The sequence below is a fragment of the Phocoena sinus genome, chromosome X (assembly GCF_008692025.1).
Source record: "Phocoena sinus isolate mPhoSin1 chromosome X, mPhoSin1.pri, whole genome shotgun sequence".
In the NCBI taxonomy this organism is placed as follows: domain Eukaryota; kingdom Metazoa; phylum Chordata; class Mammalia; order Artiodactyla; family Phocoenidae; genus Phocoena; species Phocoena sinus.
Genome location: NC_045784.1, coordinates 10696566 through 10711175, shown reverse-complemented (window position 1 = coordinate 10711175; position 14610 = coordinate 10696566). Strand labels below are relative to the sequence as shown.

Sequence of the window (14610 nt, the reverse complement as noted above, 5' to 3'; positions counted from 1 at the left end):
TTCCTTCGCATCGATGTATTTATATGAATGAATTATTTCCATGATTATATCTATAAATACAAAAAAGAGGAATAAAATCCACCTTGAACCAAGAAAGAAAAAAAAAACAGAACCCACCAGTTATACAGAGGAAAACCTTATCAGGGCATTTGCTCCAGTGGTAAACAATTCTGAAGTTGGTCAGACGTTGGGAATCATCTCCCATGCAGCCAGCAGCCCCTGCACCCCCTGCGCAAGGAGCATCCTCATTGCAAGGGGGACCGTGCCGAGGCGTCTCTGAGTAAACGTGAGCTGAGCCCCAGGCCAGCTGCTGCTGAACTTTTCCCACCCTTCCCAGGTAAAACACCTGAATGTGTGCAAGGACTTGAAAGCCTAGAGGAAGGGCTGTGGAGCCCCACCAGTGACAGCACGCAGGCCAACTTGGTGCCTGCAGGCCAACCAGGATGGTCCTGGCCCCAGGTGTACTTCTGGAAGCTTTCCATTTCCCTGCCTGAGATACCCTTCCTGTCCCGGCCCCCACTGATTTTTTCCTTCCTCACCTCTGCACAGGGAGAAATTCCAGTGGCAGGTATGGGTGACACATCCTCTTCTTTAGCAGGTGGCAGCCCGGCAATTCCTGCAGAAAGTCCAGCAGAGCCCCACTCACACCGGGCCACCCACAGAGCCGTGGCGCCTCCCTCCCTCCCACCAGCCCAGCCCCGCGACTCCTGACGGGGCAGAGATTTTGGCGTCAGGCACAGCTGCAGGGGATCTTGCTGCCTGGAGGAGTGTTTATATTGACCTCAACTCAGGCACACCTTGGGGAGGGTAGGCGGGCAGGGTCAGGCTGCCCAGGTCAGCCAATCCTCGCCCCTCAAGGGCTCACAGTTGCAGAAAATGGACCTTGCTGAACCGGCCAGGTCCAAGGAACAGGTGTGGGGTCCTGATAGTCAGGATAGACAAGGGGTTGTAGCTCTGGCTTTCTAATCATTTTATCTGGCCCATGAGTGGGAGACAACTTCAAGAACACCCTCTCCTAATGAAGGGAACCCAGGAGTCAGGGAGACGAGGGGTGGTGGGTGGAGACAGAGGCCTGGTGCCCCAGCTGCAGTGGAAGACCAGGTGGAGGGAGGCCGCACAGAGTAATGCCCAGGGTCACAGACCTGTCGGAGCTGCTGTTTGTTATTTCAAGTCCTGCTCTGAGGTGCTCTGTGTCAGCTCTGACCAACAGGTGAGCTGGGGGTGCTCTTCAATGAGGGCTATGTGCACGGTTCCTGTTTGCCCAGGCTTGCTGGGTGCCTGCTCAGGTGAGCTCCATTCCCGGGGAGGGGCCTGACCACGACAGCCCCGTGGGCTGCTGGGTACCTACACAGGTGAGCTCCATATCCTGGTAGGGGCCTGACCATGAGAGCCCTGTGGGCTGCTGGGTACCTGCCGGGTGAGCTCCAAATCCTGGGAGGGGCCTGACCACGAGAGACCCGTGGGCTACTGGGTACCTGGTAAAAGACGTCAGGACCGTCAGTGAAGCCACTGAGGATATACATCCAGTAGTTCCTAATTCCTACACCCTGATGGTAATTCTACCATCCACAAGGACATGGTATTCTGTATTACAGTTAGATGATGCCTTCTTCTGTATTCCATTAGTCCCAGAGTCACAAGAAATTTTGGCTTGTGATTGGCAGGACTCAACATACAACGAAGACAATACTGCTGGGGCCGTCGTGCCCCAAGGACTCAAAAATTCCCACACCACCTTTGGGGAAACTTAACTAAAACCTAAAAGTTCTACCTCTGGAGAAGGGAACCCTCCTTCAATATGCAGATGACATTCTGATCGCCAGCCCTACTAAGGAGGCCTCTGAACTACCTAGCCAATAAAGGATAGAAGGTGTCCAAGAAAAAGCTCAAATAGCACAGACTACGGTGACCTGCCTGGGCTTCATTCTCACAGAAGGTCGGAGAAGCCGATCCCAGGAAAGGGAAGAAGCCATTTGCAGACTTACCCCTTCTAAAACTAGAAGATAGCTTAGGGGTTCCTGGGGAGGTCGGGGTTTGCCACATCTGGATCCAGAACTACAGTCTAATAGCTGGGCCTCTATATGAAACATTGAAAGGAAAAGATGATGATCCTTTCGAATAGAATCCAGAAGTGGTCTTTCAAGAATGGAAAGAGCAGTTAATTCAGATCCTTGCCCTGGACCTCCCTAATTTAGCTAAACCCTTTGACCTTTACATTCCAGGTAGAAGGTGAACCGCCCTTGGAGTATTAGCACAAAAACTGGGACCACTTGAACTGGAACAACTCAAGTATGCCATCCAGGTAGGAGAAGCTACTGTCACCAAGGGCTTGGCCAGCTGCCCCATCCGGCAAGGATACTGGGAGTATCTAAAAACCTGGAAATCAGCAGCCCACAAGGCCAGCTCCCTCCTAAGGGAAAAGGACCCCACGTGGTGATCCTAACCACCTACCAAGCCCTGAAGTTGCAGGGGTCGCTCCGTGGGCACACTGACCTCGAGTGAGGAGGCCCTCCAACTCCAACCTTCAGAGAGACAACCGGAGGCAACGGGCCCCCATGACGACTCGTGTTACCATCACTTGACCTGGAGTTTCTCTCAGAAAACAACAAGAGTGTGCCCCAAAAGAGCAGACTACTGCTTGCAGGACTTACTGCACCGAGAGGGGAGCTAATAAGCTTGGCGGGGGAACCGTATATCACGCTGTCACCATAGAAAAGCCTACAGACACCGCAGTGATGGCAGCCAATGAGACTGGCTGGACTCCTGGCTACTTCAAAAGACCGTTGACTCAGTGGCCGTCATGGTCCTGGATTACCACTGGCCCTGGACTGTCTGGGAGTTGAGCGGGCAGGGCTCTGACATCTGGTGCTGTTTGTACGTTAATTCAGGGGCCTAACTGAAGAAAGTGCGGACTACTGGTCAGAGCATCTAGGCTGGCAGAAACCGTCAGCCTAAGGTGGCCGAACAAATGTGGAGCGGGGTAAAACCGGACCCCCCAGCGTCTCTGCACATCTCTTTCCTGGACCCTTAAAGGTCATTAGAATCTATAACACTTCCAATGCTGGCGCTCAGGCGGACGAGCAGTGAGGCAGGAGGCCTGGGGACAACCAACCTCACCTGGAGGCTGCTGGGGAGAAGTTCTGCCCGTACCCCTGAGTATGAGGACTCAGCATGAAGCAGTTACAGAAGAGGGGTCTGCGCCCACACCGCCCCAAGAATGAGCAATGAGACAAAAGGCAGAGGAGGGGTTTGTCACCGGCAAAGCCCAGGAAAAATTCCTGGGAGATAAAAATAGAATCTGGGCAATAAAATAAAGTCTAACCGTTTTTTCCTTTGTGCTTTGTCTAATTTCAGGTGCTCCTAGGGTTCCGCATGCAGAGGTCCCACACCTGGCACTTCAGACCCGATTTCCTAATGCAGAATGGCTGGGTCGACAATTCAGCTCCCAGGGCCCCATGCAGACTCCGCGACATAGAGCCTGAGCTGCAGCCAACCCGGCCCTCGAGAGCTCCGCCCCTCCTCCCGGCTGATGCTGCTGGGATCCCTACACAGCAGCCCAGCCCACAGCCTGCGCGGGAGCCCACGCTCTCACCTTGCATTCTCTGATCAGAATATAAAGTTTCCTTTGCTTGAACCAAACTCAGTCTCAGTCTGTTGACTCCAATGACACTGGGCAGGGGGACCCTTGTTGGGGCCCACTCTGGAGGATCAGTAACAGAAATTGAGAACATTGTAACTTCAGTGAACAGATGTGTGAGCCAAACTGTAAGGAATGCAGAGCAGTGTATAAGGCTCGGGTAAAATAAGATGTTTCGAACAGTTCCATTTGTTATTTCCATCACTTTATTATAAGCAAGGTCAGTGGAGGGTTATTGTCTTATTTGTCAGGTCAAGTTTAGAGAAATTAAATGATTGTTTTCCAAGAATGTACATCTAATGATCTTGGCTGAAGCTTCAATCTTCTTTTGAATGCTTTTCCATTGAAAATGATACCATTCTTTTAGCTCCCCCATTTCTGAGAAACATAAAATCTTTTAATTTATTGTTACCAAAGGGGAAAGGGGCGGGGAGGGGTAATTTAAGATTTTGGGATTAACACATACACAATGCTATGTATAAAATGGATAATCAACAAGGGCCTACTGTATAGCACAGGAAACTACACTCAATATTTTGTAATAACCTATAAAGGGAAAGAACCAAGGCCAGATAAAATGTAATTTAAGGGAGGCCAATGGTGACCACTTCTGACCCTCAATCATCTAAAGCTTGGACTCTGCCTACTGCCCAAGGCCCTTCATGAACATACATGCATGTACCCGTAGCTTAAAACTTCCCCAGTTTTGGGGTTCTTGGAGACACGGATTTGAAAAGACCCCTGGTGTTCCCCTTACTTGCAGGGGACCCTTCCTACTGCTGAAACATGCCTGTCACACCCAGAGGATGGTACACCGTATGATCGGGAAGAGTTTGGAAAAGGCACCTCATCTCCTCATCTCCAGGTGCTCGGGTTCCCCCCACCAGCCTCGTTCTGAACAATCTCCCCACTTAACGAAGTCAGCACCTTCAACATCCAGTTTCACACAGTTTGGAATTTGTCCAGAGGATGAAGCGGAAGGGGGAGGACCATGAGAGACAAGCCCTAGGTGTTTGGGCAGGAAAATGCCACTTTAATTTCCATTTAGTAAGAGGAATTAACCAAAGGTTCACCTTGCCCCGGAACCAGAATAGGGCTTGAAGCAATCCTGCTGTTTTGTTGCTGTATCTCAAAGAAACAAGTTGAAAAATGGAGGTCAGGAGCACTGTAATTCACAAACCTGCAGGGTTTAAAATGATACCTATCATCGAAAAATGTCTTCAGGTAAGACATGGTATAGGATTTTAACGAAAGGCAGAATTGCAGGAAAGGAATTTCAAGAGGTAGATTGAACTAGCCATTAAAGCACATGAAAAAGCGGCTGAACTTCACCAATAACGCAGTTGGCCAAAAAGGGCTGGCAATGCAAATCAACACTACAAAGAGGTATCAATTCGAATCAGTCAGAAGGGCTAGCCTCACAAAATGTAGAAACCAGAAATGCAGGACAAGGTTTGGAGAAAATGGAACCCTGCTACACTGATGGTGGGAATGTAAATTGCCAACGGCCAGCCTGCAGAAGTGTATTGTGTTTCCCACAAAATTTAAAAAACAGAGATACAGAGCATACGACACTTGCACTCATGGGCGTAAATCCTGTGAAAACCAAAAATCTACAGGACACAAGCATCCCAACGTTTATTGCTGCTCTGTTTACAAGAGCCTCGAACTGGATACAACATAAATGTCCTTGGGGAAGAAAAATGGATAAAGAAGAAGTGGTACTTACAGACAATGGAATATACCTCAGCCAGGTAATCAATGAAATATGGCCAGTTGGAGCAACTCGTGTGGACTTAGGTAAGATCATTCTAAGTGACATAAGTCAGACAGAAAAAGAGACTTATCATGAGATATCACTTATAGGTGGAATCTAAAAATGGCTACACATGAACTAAATTACAAAACAGAAACAGAGTCACACATTTAGAAACCACACTTATGGCTGCCAAAGGTGAAAGGTGGGGTGGGGTGAGGCATAAACCATGAGGTTGAAATTAGCACAGATATGGTTCCAAACCAAATAGCTAATCAACAAGACCTACTCTATAGCTCAAAGAACTGGACTCACAACACTCTAGTCACTGGAAAAGAATATATACGCCTGGTAAGGATCTAAAAAAGAATTTATTGAGGTCTCTCATTAAGTGAATCAAGAAGATGTACAGCAACAAGAAACACAACACTGAAAACCAGCTGTACCCCATTATAAAAATAAATTACAGGGGCTTCCCTGGTGGCGCAGTGGTTGAGAATCTGCCTGCTAATGCAGGGGACACGGGTTCGAGCCCTGGTCTGGGAAGATCCCACATGCCGCGGAGCAACTAGGCCCGTGAGCCACAACTACTGAGCCTGCGCATCTGGAGCCTGTGCTCCTCAACAAGAGAGGCCGCGACAGTGAGAGGCCCGCGCACCGCGATGAAGAGTGGCCCCCACTCGCCGCAATTGGAGAAAGCCCTCGCACAGAAACGAAGACCCAACACAGCCAAAAATAAATAAATAAATTAAAAAAATAAAAATAAAAAAAATAAATTACAAAAAAATTTTTAAAAAGACAGTGAGAGAGAGAAATTCCTACAGAATTCCTTCAGGGTCTCTGATGCAACCTGGATTGACTACATCTAGACCCACAGAGAGATGGGACTTAAGGATGGACACTCGTGGAGTGAGAAAATTGGTGAGGATGGGCCAGCAAATGCAGCACCTTTAGAATAATACTGCCTGGCCCCATTCCAAGGGTCCCAAATCTCCAGGTGCAGGGGAACCTTCCTAGAGCTAAAATATGCATGGGACACACAGAGGATGGTACACTGTCTGATCGGGAAGAGTTTGGAGAAGGCACCTCATCTCCTCATCTCCTGGTGCTCGGGTCCCAACTCCAGCCTCTTTTCTAACAATCTACTCACCAGGGGAAGTCAGCACCTTCAACATCCTGTTTCGCACAGTTTGGAATTTGTCTGGAGGATGAAGGGGAAGAGGGGGAACCATGAGAGACAAGCCCGAGGTGTCTGAACAGGGGCATGCCACTCTAATTTCCAATCAGGAAGAGGAATTGACCAAAGGCTCAGCTTGCCACTGAAACCAGAATAGGGCTGGAAGCAATCCTGGAAAAATGCCTTGAGGTAAGTCATGAAAAAGGACAAGAAAACAAGGCAGAATTGCAGGAAGGGGTTTTCAAGTGGTAGATTGCACTCGCCATGAAAGCAAATGGAAAGGGATAGAACTTCTTCAATGATGCCATTGGCCAAAAAGGGCATATGCATTTTTCCTGAACATATTCAGGAAAAACACATATGCACCTTTTCAACAACCAAAGAGGCGTGCAGTGCAAATCAACACTACGAAGAGATATCACATCACTCCGAAGGCCATCCTCACAAAGTGTAAAAACCAGAAATGCAGCATAGGGCATGGAGAAAAGGGAGCCTTTTCACGGTGATTGTGGGATGGTAAATTGCCAATGGCGCTGTAGAGAAGTGTATTGTGTTTCCAAAAAAATTTCAGAAACAAAGCTATAGAGCATACGGCACTTCCACTCATGGGCGTATATCTTGGGAAAAGCAACACTCGACAGGACACAGGCACCACAACGTTTAGTGCTGGTCTGTTTACAAGAGCCTCGACTTGGATACAACCGAAATCTCCTTGGAAGGAAAACATGGATAAAGAAGATGTGATACTTATGTACAATGGAATATAACTCAGCCATGAAATCAATGAAATAAGGCCAGTTGCAGCAACTCAGCTGTACTTAGGTACGATCATTCTCAGTGACATAAGTCAGACAGAAAAAGAGACTTATCATAAGATATCAGTTATAGGTGGAATATCAACATTGCTACACATGAACTAAATGACAAAAGAGACACAGAATCACACATTTAGAAAACACACTTATGGTTGCTAGAGTGCAAATGTCAGTTGAAGTGAGACATAAACCAGGAGTTTGAAATGAGCATATACTGTTCCATAGACCAAATAGGGAATCAACAAGACTTATTCTAAAGCTCAAAGGACTGGACTTAGCACAATCTACACACTGAAAAAGATTATATACGACTGGTAAGAATCTGAAAAAGAATTTATCGATGTCTCTCTGTAAGTCAATCAAGTGGATGTACAGCAGCAAGAAACACAGCACTGAAAATCAGCTACACCCCCTTATAAAAATAAATTTTAAAAAAGACACTGAGTAAGAGATAAATTCCTACAGAATTCGTTCATGGGCTGGGATGCAAGCTGAATTGAGCATATCTAAACACACAGCTGGATGGGACCTAAGGCTGGACATTCGTGGGGCTGAGAGGCTTGGTGAGCATGAGTCAGCAAATGCAGCTCCTTTAGAGTAATACTGCCTGGTCCTGATTCCATGGGTCCCAAATCTCCAGCTGCAGGCCACCCTTCGTACAGCTAAAACATGCATGGGACACCCAGAGGATGGTACACCATCGGATCGGGAAGAGTTTGAGAAAACCACCTCATCTCCTCATCTCCTAGCGGTCAGGTTCCCACCTCCAGCCTCTTTCCTGGCAATCGCCCCACTTGGGGAAGTCAGCACCTTCAACACCCTCTTTCACACACTTTGCAATTTGTCCGGAGGATGAACTGGAATGGGGGGAACAATGAGAGAACGCCTAGGTGTTTGGACAGGCATATGCCACTCTAATTTCCAATGAGGAAGAGGAATTGACCAAAGGCTCAGCTTGCCCTCGGAACCAGAATAGGGCTTGAAGCAATCCTGCTGTTTGGTGGCCAGTTCCCAAAGAAACAAGTTGAAAAATGGAGCTCAGGGTCACTGCAATTCACAATCCTGCAGCATGGTAAAAGATACCTAACGTGGAAAAATGCCTTGAGGTAAGTCACGAAAAAGGACTTGAAAGCAAGGCAGAATAGCAGGAACGGGATTTCAAGAGGTAGACTGGACTCGCAGTTAAAGCACATGAAAAGCGGCTGAACTACGCCAATGATCCATTTGGCCAAAAAGGGTGTATGCGTTTTTTCTGAATATATTCAGGAAAAATGCACACGCCCTTTTCCACCAACCAAACAGGAGGGCAATGAAAATCAACACTTCGTATCAGTCAGATTGGCCATCATCACAAAGTGTAAAAACCAGAAAAGCAGGACAGGGCGTGGAGAAAAGGGAGCCCTGTTTCGCTGATGCTAGGAACATAAATTTCCAACGGCAACTCTGGAGAAATGTATTGTGTTTCCTAAAAAATCTAAAAAACAGAGCTACAGAGCATATGGCACTTCCACTCATGGGCGTATGTCTTGGGAAAAACAAAATTCGACAGGACACAGCGAACCCAACTTTTAGTGCATCTCTGTTTACAAGAGCCTCGACTTCAATACAACCTAATTGTACTTGGAAGGAAAAACGGATAAAGAAGATGTGGTACTTATGTACAGTGGAATGTTAAACAGCCATAAAATCAATGAAATAAGGCCAGCTGCAGCAACTCGGGTGGACGTAGGGACGATCATTCTAAGTGACATAAGTCAGACAGAAAAAGAGACTTATCATAATATATCACTTAGAGGTAGAATCTAAAAATGGCTACACATGAACTAATTAAAGAAGAGAAATGGAGTCACACATTTAGGGCTTCCCTGGTGGCGCAGTGGTTAAGAATTCACCAGTCAACCAGGGGAAACAGGTTCGAGCCCTGGTCCGAAAAGGTCCCACATGCCACAGAGCCACTACGCCCGTGCACCACAAATACTGAGCCAGCATTCTCGAGCTCGCAAGCCACAACTACTGAGCCCACGTGCCACAACTACTGAAGCCCGCACACCAGCGCGTGTGTGTGGCAACAAGAGAAGCCACCCAATGAGTAGCCTGTGCACCGCAACCAAACCCAAGGCAGCCAATTAATTAATTTAAAAAAACCAAGTTGCCCTCTGACTTAGTGTATGGTGAGGGCCAAATTTCTGGTTCATAATGTGGGTCTTCTGGTTCTGCAATTAAATGATGTAATGGGCATAAGATCTTTTGTGTGCTACATTTATTAGGTCACTAATCCCATATTTGAGGTCTCTGGCCTCATGACCTAATCACCTCCCAAAAGCCCCACCTCCTAATACCATCAACAAGGGAGCTGGTTTTCAAAGTTTGAAAATTAGAGGCACAAAATGTTTATAGCATAACAGGGACCACACAGTTAATTTATTTTTCCTTTCATGTTAAAGGTTTTGCACATATCTATTTATTATATAATCTTGAAACCCTTGTTTTTTTTTAAGATTCTTTTCCCATATAGGCCAGTACAGAGCACTGACTAGAGTTCCCTGTGCTATACAGCAGGTCCATACCAATACTTATTTATTTTATATATAGTAGTGTGTATATGTCAGGCTCAATCTCCCAATTTATCCCTCCCCGACTTATCCCCTGGTCACCATAATTTTATTTTCTATATCCATGACTCTATTTCTGTTTTGTAAATAAGTTCTTTCCTACCGTTTTTTTTTTAGATTCCACATGTAAGCAATATCAAATGATATCTGTCTTTCTGTGTCTGACTTGCTTCACTCAGTATAACAATCTCTAAGTCCATCCATGTTGCTGAGAAACCCTTAACTGTTAAGGATAACTCTCAATTTTTTCCAGTGTCATCAGCAATTCTTTCTGGCAGACATTTGATAACACTTTTTAAACAGGGATATTGAGACCAAGGCTCCTGACCTGCAAACAAACAAAACATCACTCATATAGTGAAAACTTTGCACGTCAAAGGATGAAAGCACTTGGTCTAAATCCCTTTGCACCCACTGCTGACAGAGGGCAGAGGAGTTTGACTCACTAATCTTCCTTACGTGCACTTCTTCCTAATGGGGTATTCCATCTAAAACTTCTAAGAAGCGGGAATGCATCATGGAACACACCAATCTCTACTACAGATTCTGAAGCAGCAAAAAAACAAAAACAAAAACATGATGAATCCTTCCAAATGGTTCTGTCCACATTGTTACAATAGTTTCCCTGGCACAGTGAACCCTTTTCAAACCCTATCACTTGAACCTACTTTCATTTTTTTCAGCAAAAATAATGTTAATCTGAAGTTACACGCTCCAGTAATATCCCTTGTGCAAGGATGTAGGGATTCGAGGAGCTATGGGAGGCTATCATGAGAGCTTGCATAGAGTAATTAGGACATTTCATTTAATGTTGGCTCTTCTCCCTAAGATGCCTGCTGTCCTCTTCTTTTTGTAGCTACTAGCACTGAGAAACTGACCAAGATAAGGCCCTTCTCTTTTACTGCCCATGAATGCAGCTGTGATTAACCCCACAGACCTTGGTGCTTCCAGAATCCCCTGAACCTACTGACCCTCCATGCATGGCATGACATAGATAAGGATGGTGACCTGTATATTTGCATAGAGCATGCTATAAAATTTTCGAGTCTTCCCTTCCTCATAATTCCAAAGAATAGATTTCTTTGGATTTCTGCTTAATGCTACTGGAGTTGGTACATAAGTTGAGGGAGGTATCAGGGCATACCAAAAGAGAGGGTATCTGCACAGAAAATACAAGCAGGTATATTTCTGTGTAGTTTCAAGCAGCTTATTTGCTATATCAACCATGGTGACATGCTGAGCCTTCCTCTTTCTACTAGTAGTACAGCAAACATAAAGGATATTTAGGCTGCTTGTTTTATCCCCACCTCTCTCAATTGACCTGCATTCACATATAGGACAATGAAGGGCCCTTTCTACCATCTTAACCAATACTTGAGAACTAGAAAATGTCCAGATTTTTCCAGGGATTATTTTCGTATTCCCCAATCAGGCCTATGAAGGAATCTTACCTATTGTGTTTAATGAAGTCATATCTCTGACGGCATCCCATTATCAACAAAACTGGAAAGAGATCTGAAGGGTCTTAGATTTTACCATATTCGAAATTCCAATATTTTAGCCTGACAGGTTTTTGGATTTTAGAAAAAAATATTTTAAATGAGACAAAAAATCATTTTTATGACACAAAAAGACAGCAATAGTTTCATATTTTTATCTGTTCCACTTGCACACAAATGTCTCATGGGGTTACGTAAAGCAGTCCTGTTGGGTGCTGTGCATGGTGCAAGTATGGATTAAAGCTTAGGAATCTTAAGCTACAGTCACCTGAAACTTTTAAAGTAGGATGCAAGCAATCCTGTCCAACATTTGAGCAGAGCAAGACACTGTCTTTATTTTATTTGTCAGGTAATTAATCTGTCTTTTGCCCCAAGGAGAGAAACAACTGGCATCTTCCATCAATGTGTTGTACAAAAATCTTTGAACACAGAGTGCAAGCAGAGGCTGATACAAGATGTGAAAAATAAAATGAGAGACCCTTGTGGCACTTTCTCCTAACTTATTGCAATCTCCCAGTTAAAATGTGGGAATAATCAACCTTCTGAGGAAAAAGGCCCAAGGAAGGTTTTTGCTTTTGTGGAATAATGGGATTGCTAAAGATTTCAGGAGGTAAGAAGAATTGGTGGGAATGACCATGAGACATGAGAGAAAAGTCAGATCAATGGATGAAGTGATGTTTACCTCTGTGAATCAATGAGAGGTAGGAGCAAATGAAAGTTGAATACAACATTTTCTGAATAAATGTAAGCTTCCAGCTGTCCTAGAAAAAATTAATTTTTACTATGATACAACATATTTACTTTAGAAAGTTAACTTAAATTTAAAGCTTAATAATTACATTTATTGAAGAAACCAAAACATCTTTCTGGTTTAGAATAAATAATGTGCTATGCTACAGATAAAAAGACTACATAAATAAATAGAAATATGACTAAATAATAAACAGGAAAATAACAAATTAGATGTTATTAACATTAAAAACTGACAATCATCTAAAGAAAGAGAAGGAGTGACAGAGAGAAGAACTCATATCAAGCGTATATAAAAAAACTCCTAAATAAGAAGTCTTAAGATGTTTAAAAAAAAAGTCTTCAATAAGAAGATAATGTAAGAGCAAAAATGGGGAAAATATACCAAAAGATATTTCAAAAAAGAGAGAATAGAATGTTAAGTAAACATATCAAAAGATGCTTGGCTTCTTAGCAGTCAATTAAATGAAACAAAAGCAATCCTTGGAATTATCACTCACGAACCAGAAAGTTCAAATGAAAACGACAGGTATTATCAAGTTTGACAAGAATGTGTCTAATTCTTGATTCTCATTCACTGCTGCTGAGCATGAAAATTCATACAAATGTTTTGAAAATATTTAGAAGTATCTAAAAAGATAAACACATGAGGGCTTCCCTGGTGGTGCACGGGTTGAGAGTCCGCCTGCCGATGCAGGGGACACGGGTTCGTGCCCCGGTCTGGGAAGATCCCACATGCCGCGGAGCGGCTAGGCCCGTGAGCCATGGCCTCTGAGCCTGCGCGTCCGGAGCCTGTGCTCCACAATGGGAGAGGTCACAACAGTGAGAGGCCCACATACCGCAAAAAAAAAAAAAAAAAAGATAAACACATGAAAGCTATGAGTCGAAAATTTTACTACTACATGTATACTGAACAATAATTTATACACATACCACCAAAGCTCAAGTTCTAGAATTTATATACCAGTGCTATTCTCAACAGACACAAACTAAAAATCACTCATATTTTAATACACATTGGAATAAATTACTTAGTAGTTAAATGTTTACACTATGGAATCCTATGCAACAGTGTCCATACATGATCACAACAGGCAACCATATAGGGAGGTTCACAAACAACATAAGGAATAAAAAGCCCTGTCCAAAAGTGCTTATACTGTGTCATAACATTTATATAAAATGCAAAATACAGGTAAAGTGATATTTTTGTTACATACCAGAACAATTGTAAACCTTAAGGGAAGCCACTAGAATGGGACCAGGGGGCCTCTGAGTGTCTGGAAATTTTCTGTGTCTTTATCTAGAAGCTAGGTATAGAGTGTACTCAGATTCTGAATTTTCTGAAATTTGTCATTTTCTTACAAACCGTGCATGTTTTTAGTTGTTTTTTATACATAACGAAAAGTAAAAAATATAGACTAGGGAAGGTAATTATATTAGCACTTTAATATCCATGCTTTTCAAGGTGGAAGTGAAAGATATTAAACACTTGACATTGTGATTACTTCTTAAAAGTAAGCTGAAAATTTGAGATTAATAAATAAGACCTATTTCTTCATATATAATACTCAAAGAGGAGGGGTAGAAAGGAGTATTATTTTCTTAATTTAATACAGAATAGTTAAGACAGAAAATAAAGAAAACAGACTAGGTTTAAAAAGGAGCACACTGGACTTCCTTGGTGGCACAGTGGATAAGAATTTGCCTGCCAATGCAGGGGACAGGGGTTCAAACCCTGGTCTGGGAAGATCCCACATGCTGCAGAGCAACTAAGCCCGTGTGCCACAACTACTGACCCCGTGCTCTAGAGCCCGCAAGCCACAACTATTGAGCCTGCATGACACAACTACTGAAGCCCATGCACCTAGAGCCCATACTCCACAAGAAGAGAAAGTACCGCAAGGAGAAGCCCGTGTACTGCAATGATGAATAGCCCCCGCTCGACACAACTAGAGAAAGCTCTGTGCAGCAACGAAGACCCAACGCAATGAAAAATAAATAAAATTAAATCTTTTGACTTATGAGATGACTTACTAACGTGGCTGCAGTTGGAGACCTCAGTTTCTTGCCACATGGATTTCTCCTTAGGGCTGCCTGAGTGTCCTCATGACATGGCAGCTGGCTTACACCAGGATGAGCGATCTAGCAGAAAACAAATCAGAAGCTGCAATGTCTTTTATGACCCACCTTTGGAAGCTGCACTTTGTCATTTCTGCAACGTCTTAATAGTTAAACACTCAACACTTTGCAAGTGTGAGGGGCCACGCAGGTGCATGAAGATTGGGAGATACTTAGGGGATGATTAGGGCCATCTTGGAGGCTGGCTACCAAAGTGGCTGACTAGCCAAAGACTGAATTTTG

General features: G+C 44.3%; 2 protein-coding genes across 5 annotated transcripts in view; both read right to left on the bottom strand.

Moving 5' to 3' along the window:
- LOC116747772 (SH3 domain-containing kinase-binding protein 1-like) overlaps positions 1-14610 on the bottom strand; it is a 103318-nt gene that overhangs the window by 38815 nt on the left and 49893 nt on the right. The window lies entirely within an intron of this gene.
- Positions 1-14610, bottom strand: part of LOC116746979 — a 57799-nt gene that overhangs the window by 27906 nt on the left and 15283 nt on the right. For 2 of the 4 annotated variants that reach the window (XM_032618767.1, XM_032618768.1), the window contains exons 2-4: positions 14284-14391; positions 3593-3763; positions 49-616 (exon numbers count right to left, since the gene is read on the bottom strand). In XM_032618767.1, the coding sequence (XP_032474658.1) occupies positions 246-616; positions 3593-3763; positions 14284-14323 (582 nt within the window). In that variant the 5' untranslated portion in view covers positions 14324-14391 and the 3' untranslated portion in view covers positions 49-245. Of the gene's footprint in view, positions 1-48; positions 617-3592; positions 3840-14283; positions 14392-14610 lie in introns of those variants that run through there. The other 2 variants (XR_004347938.1, XM_032618766.1) reach the window with 2 other exon arrangements.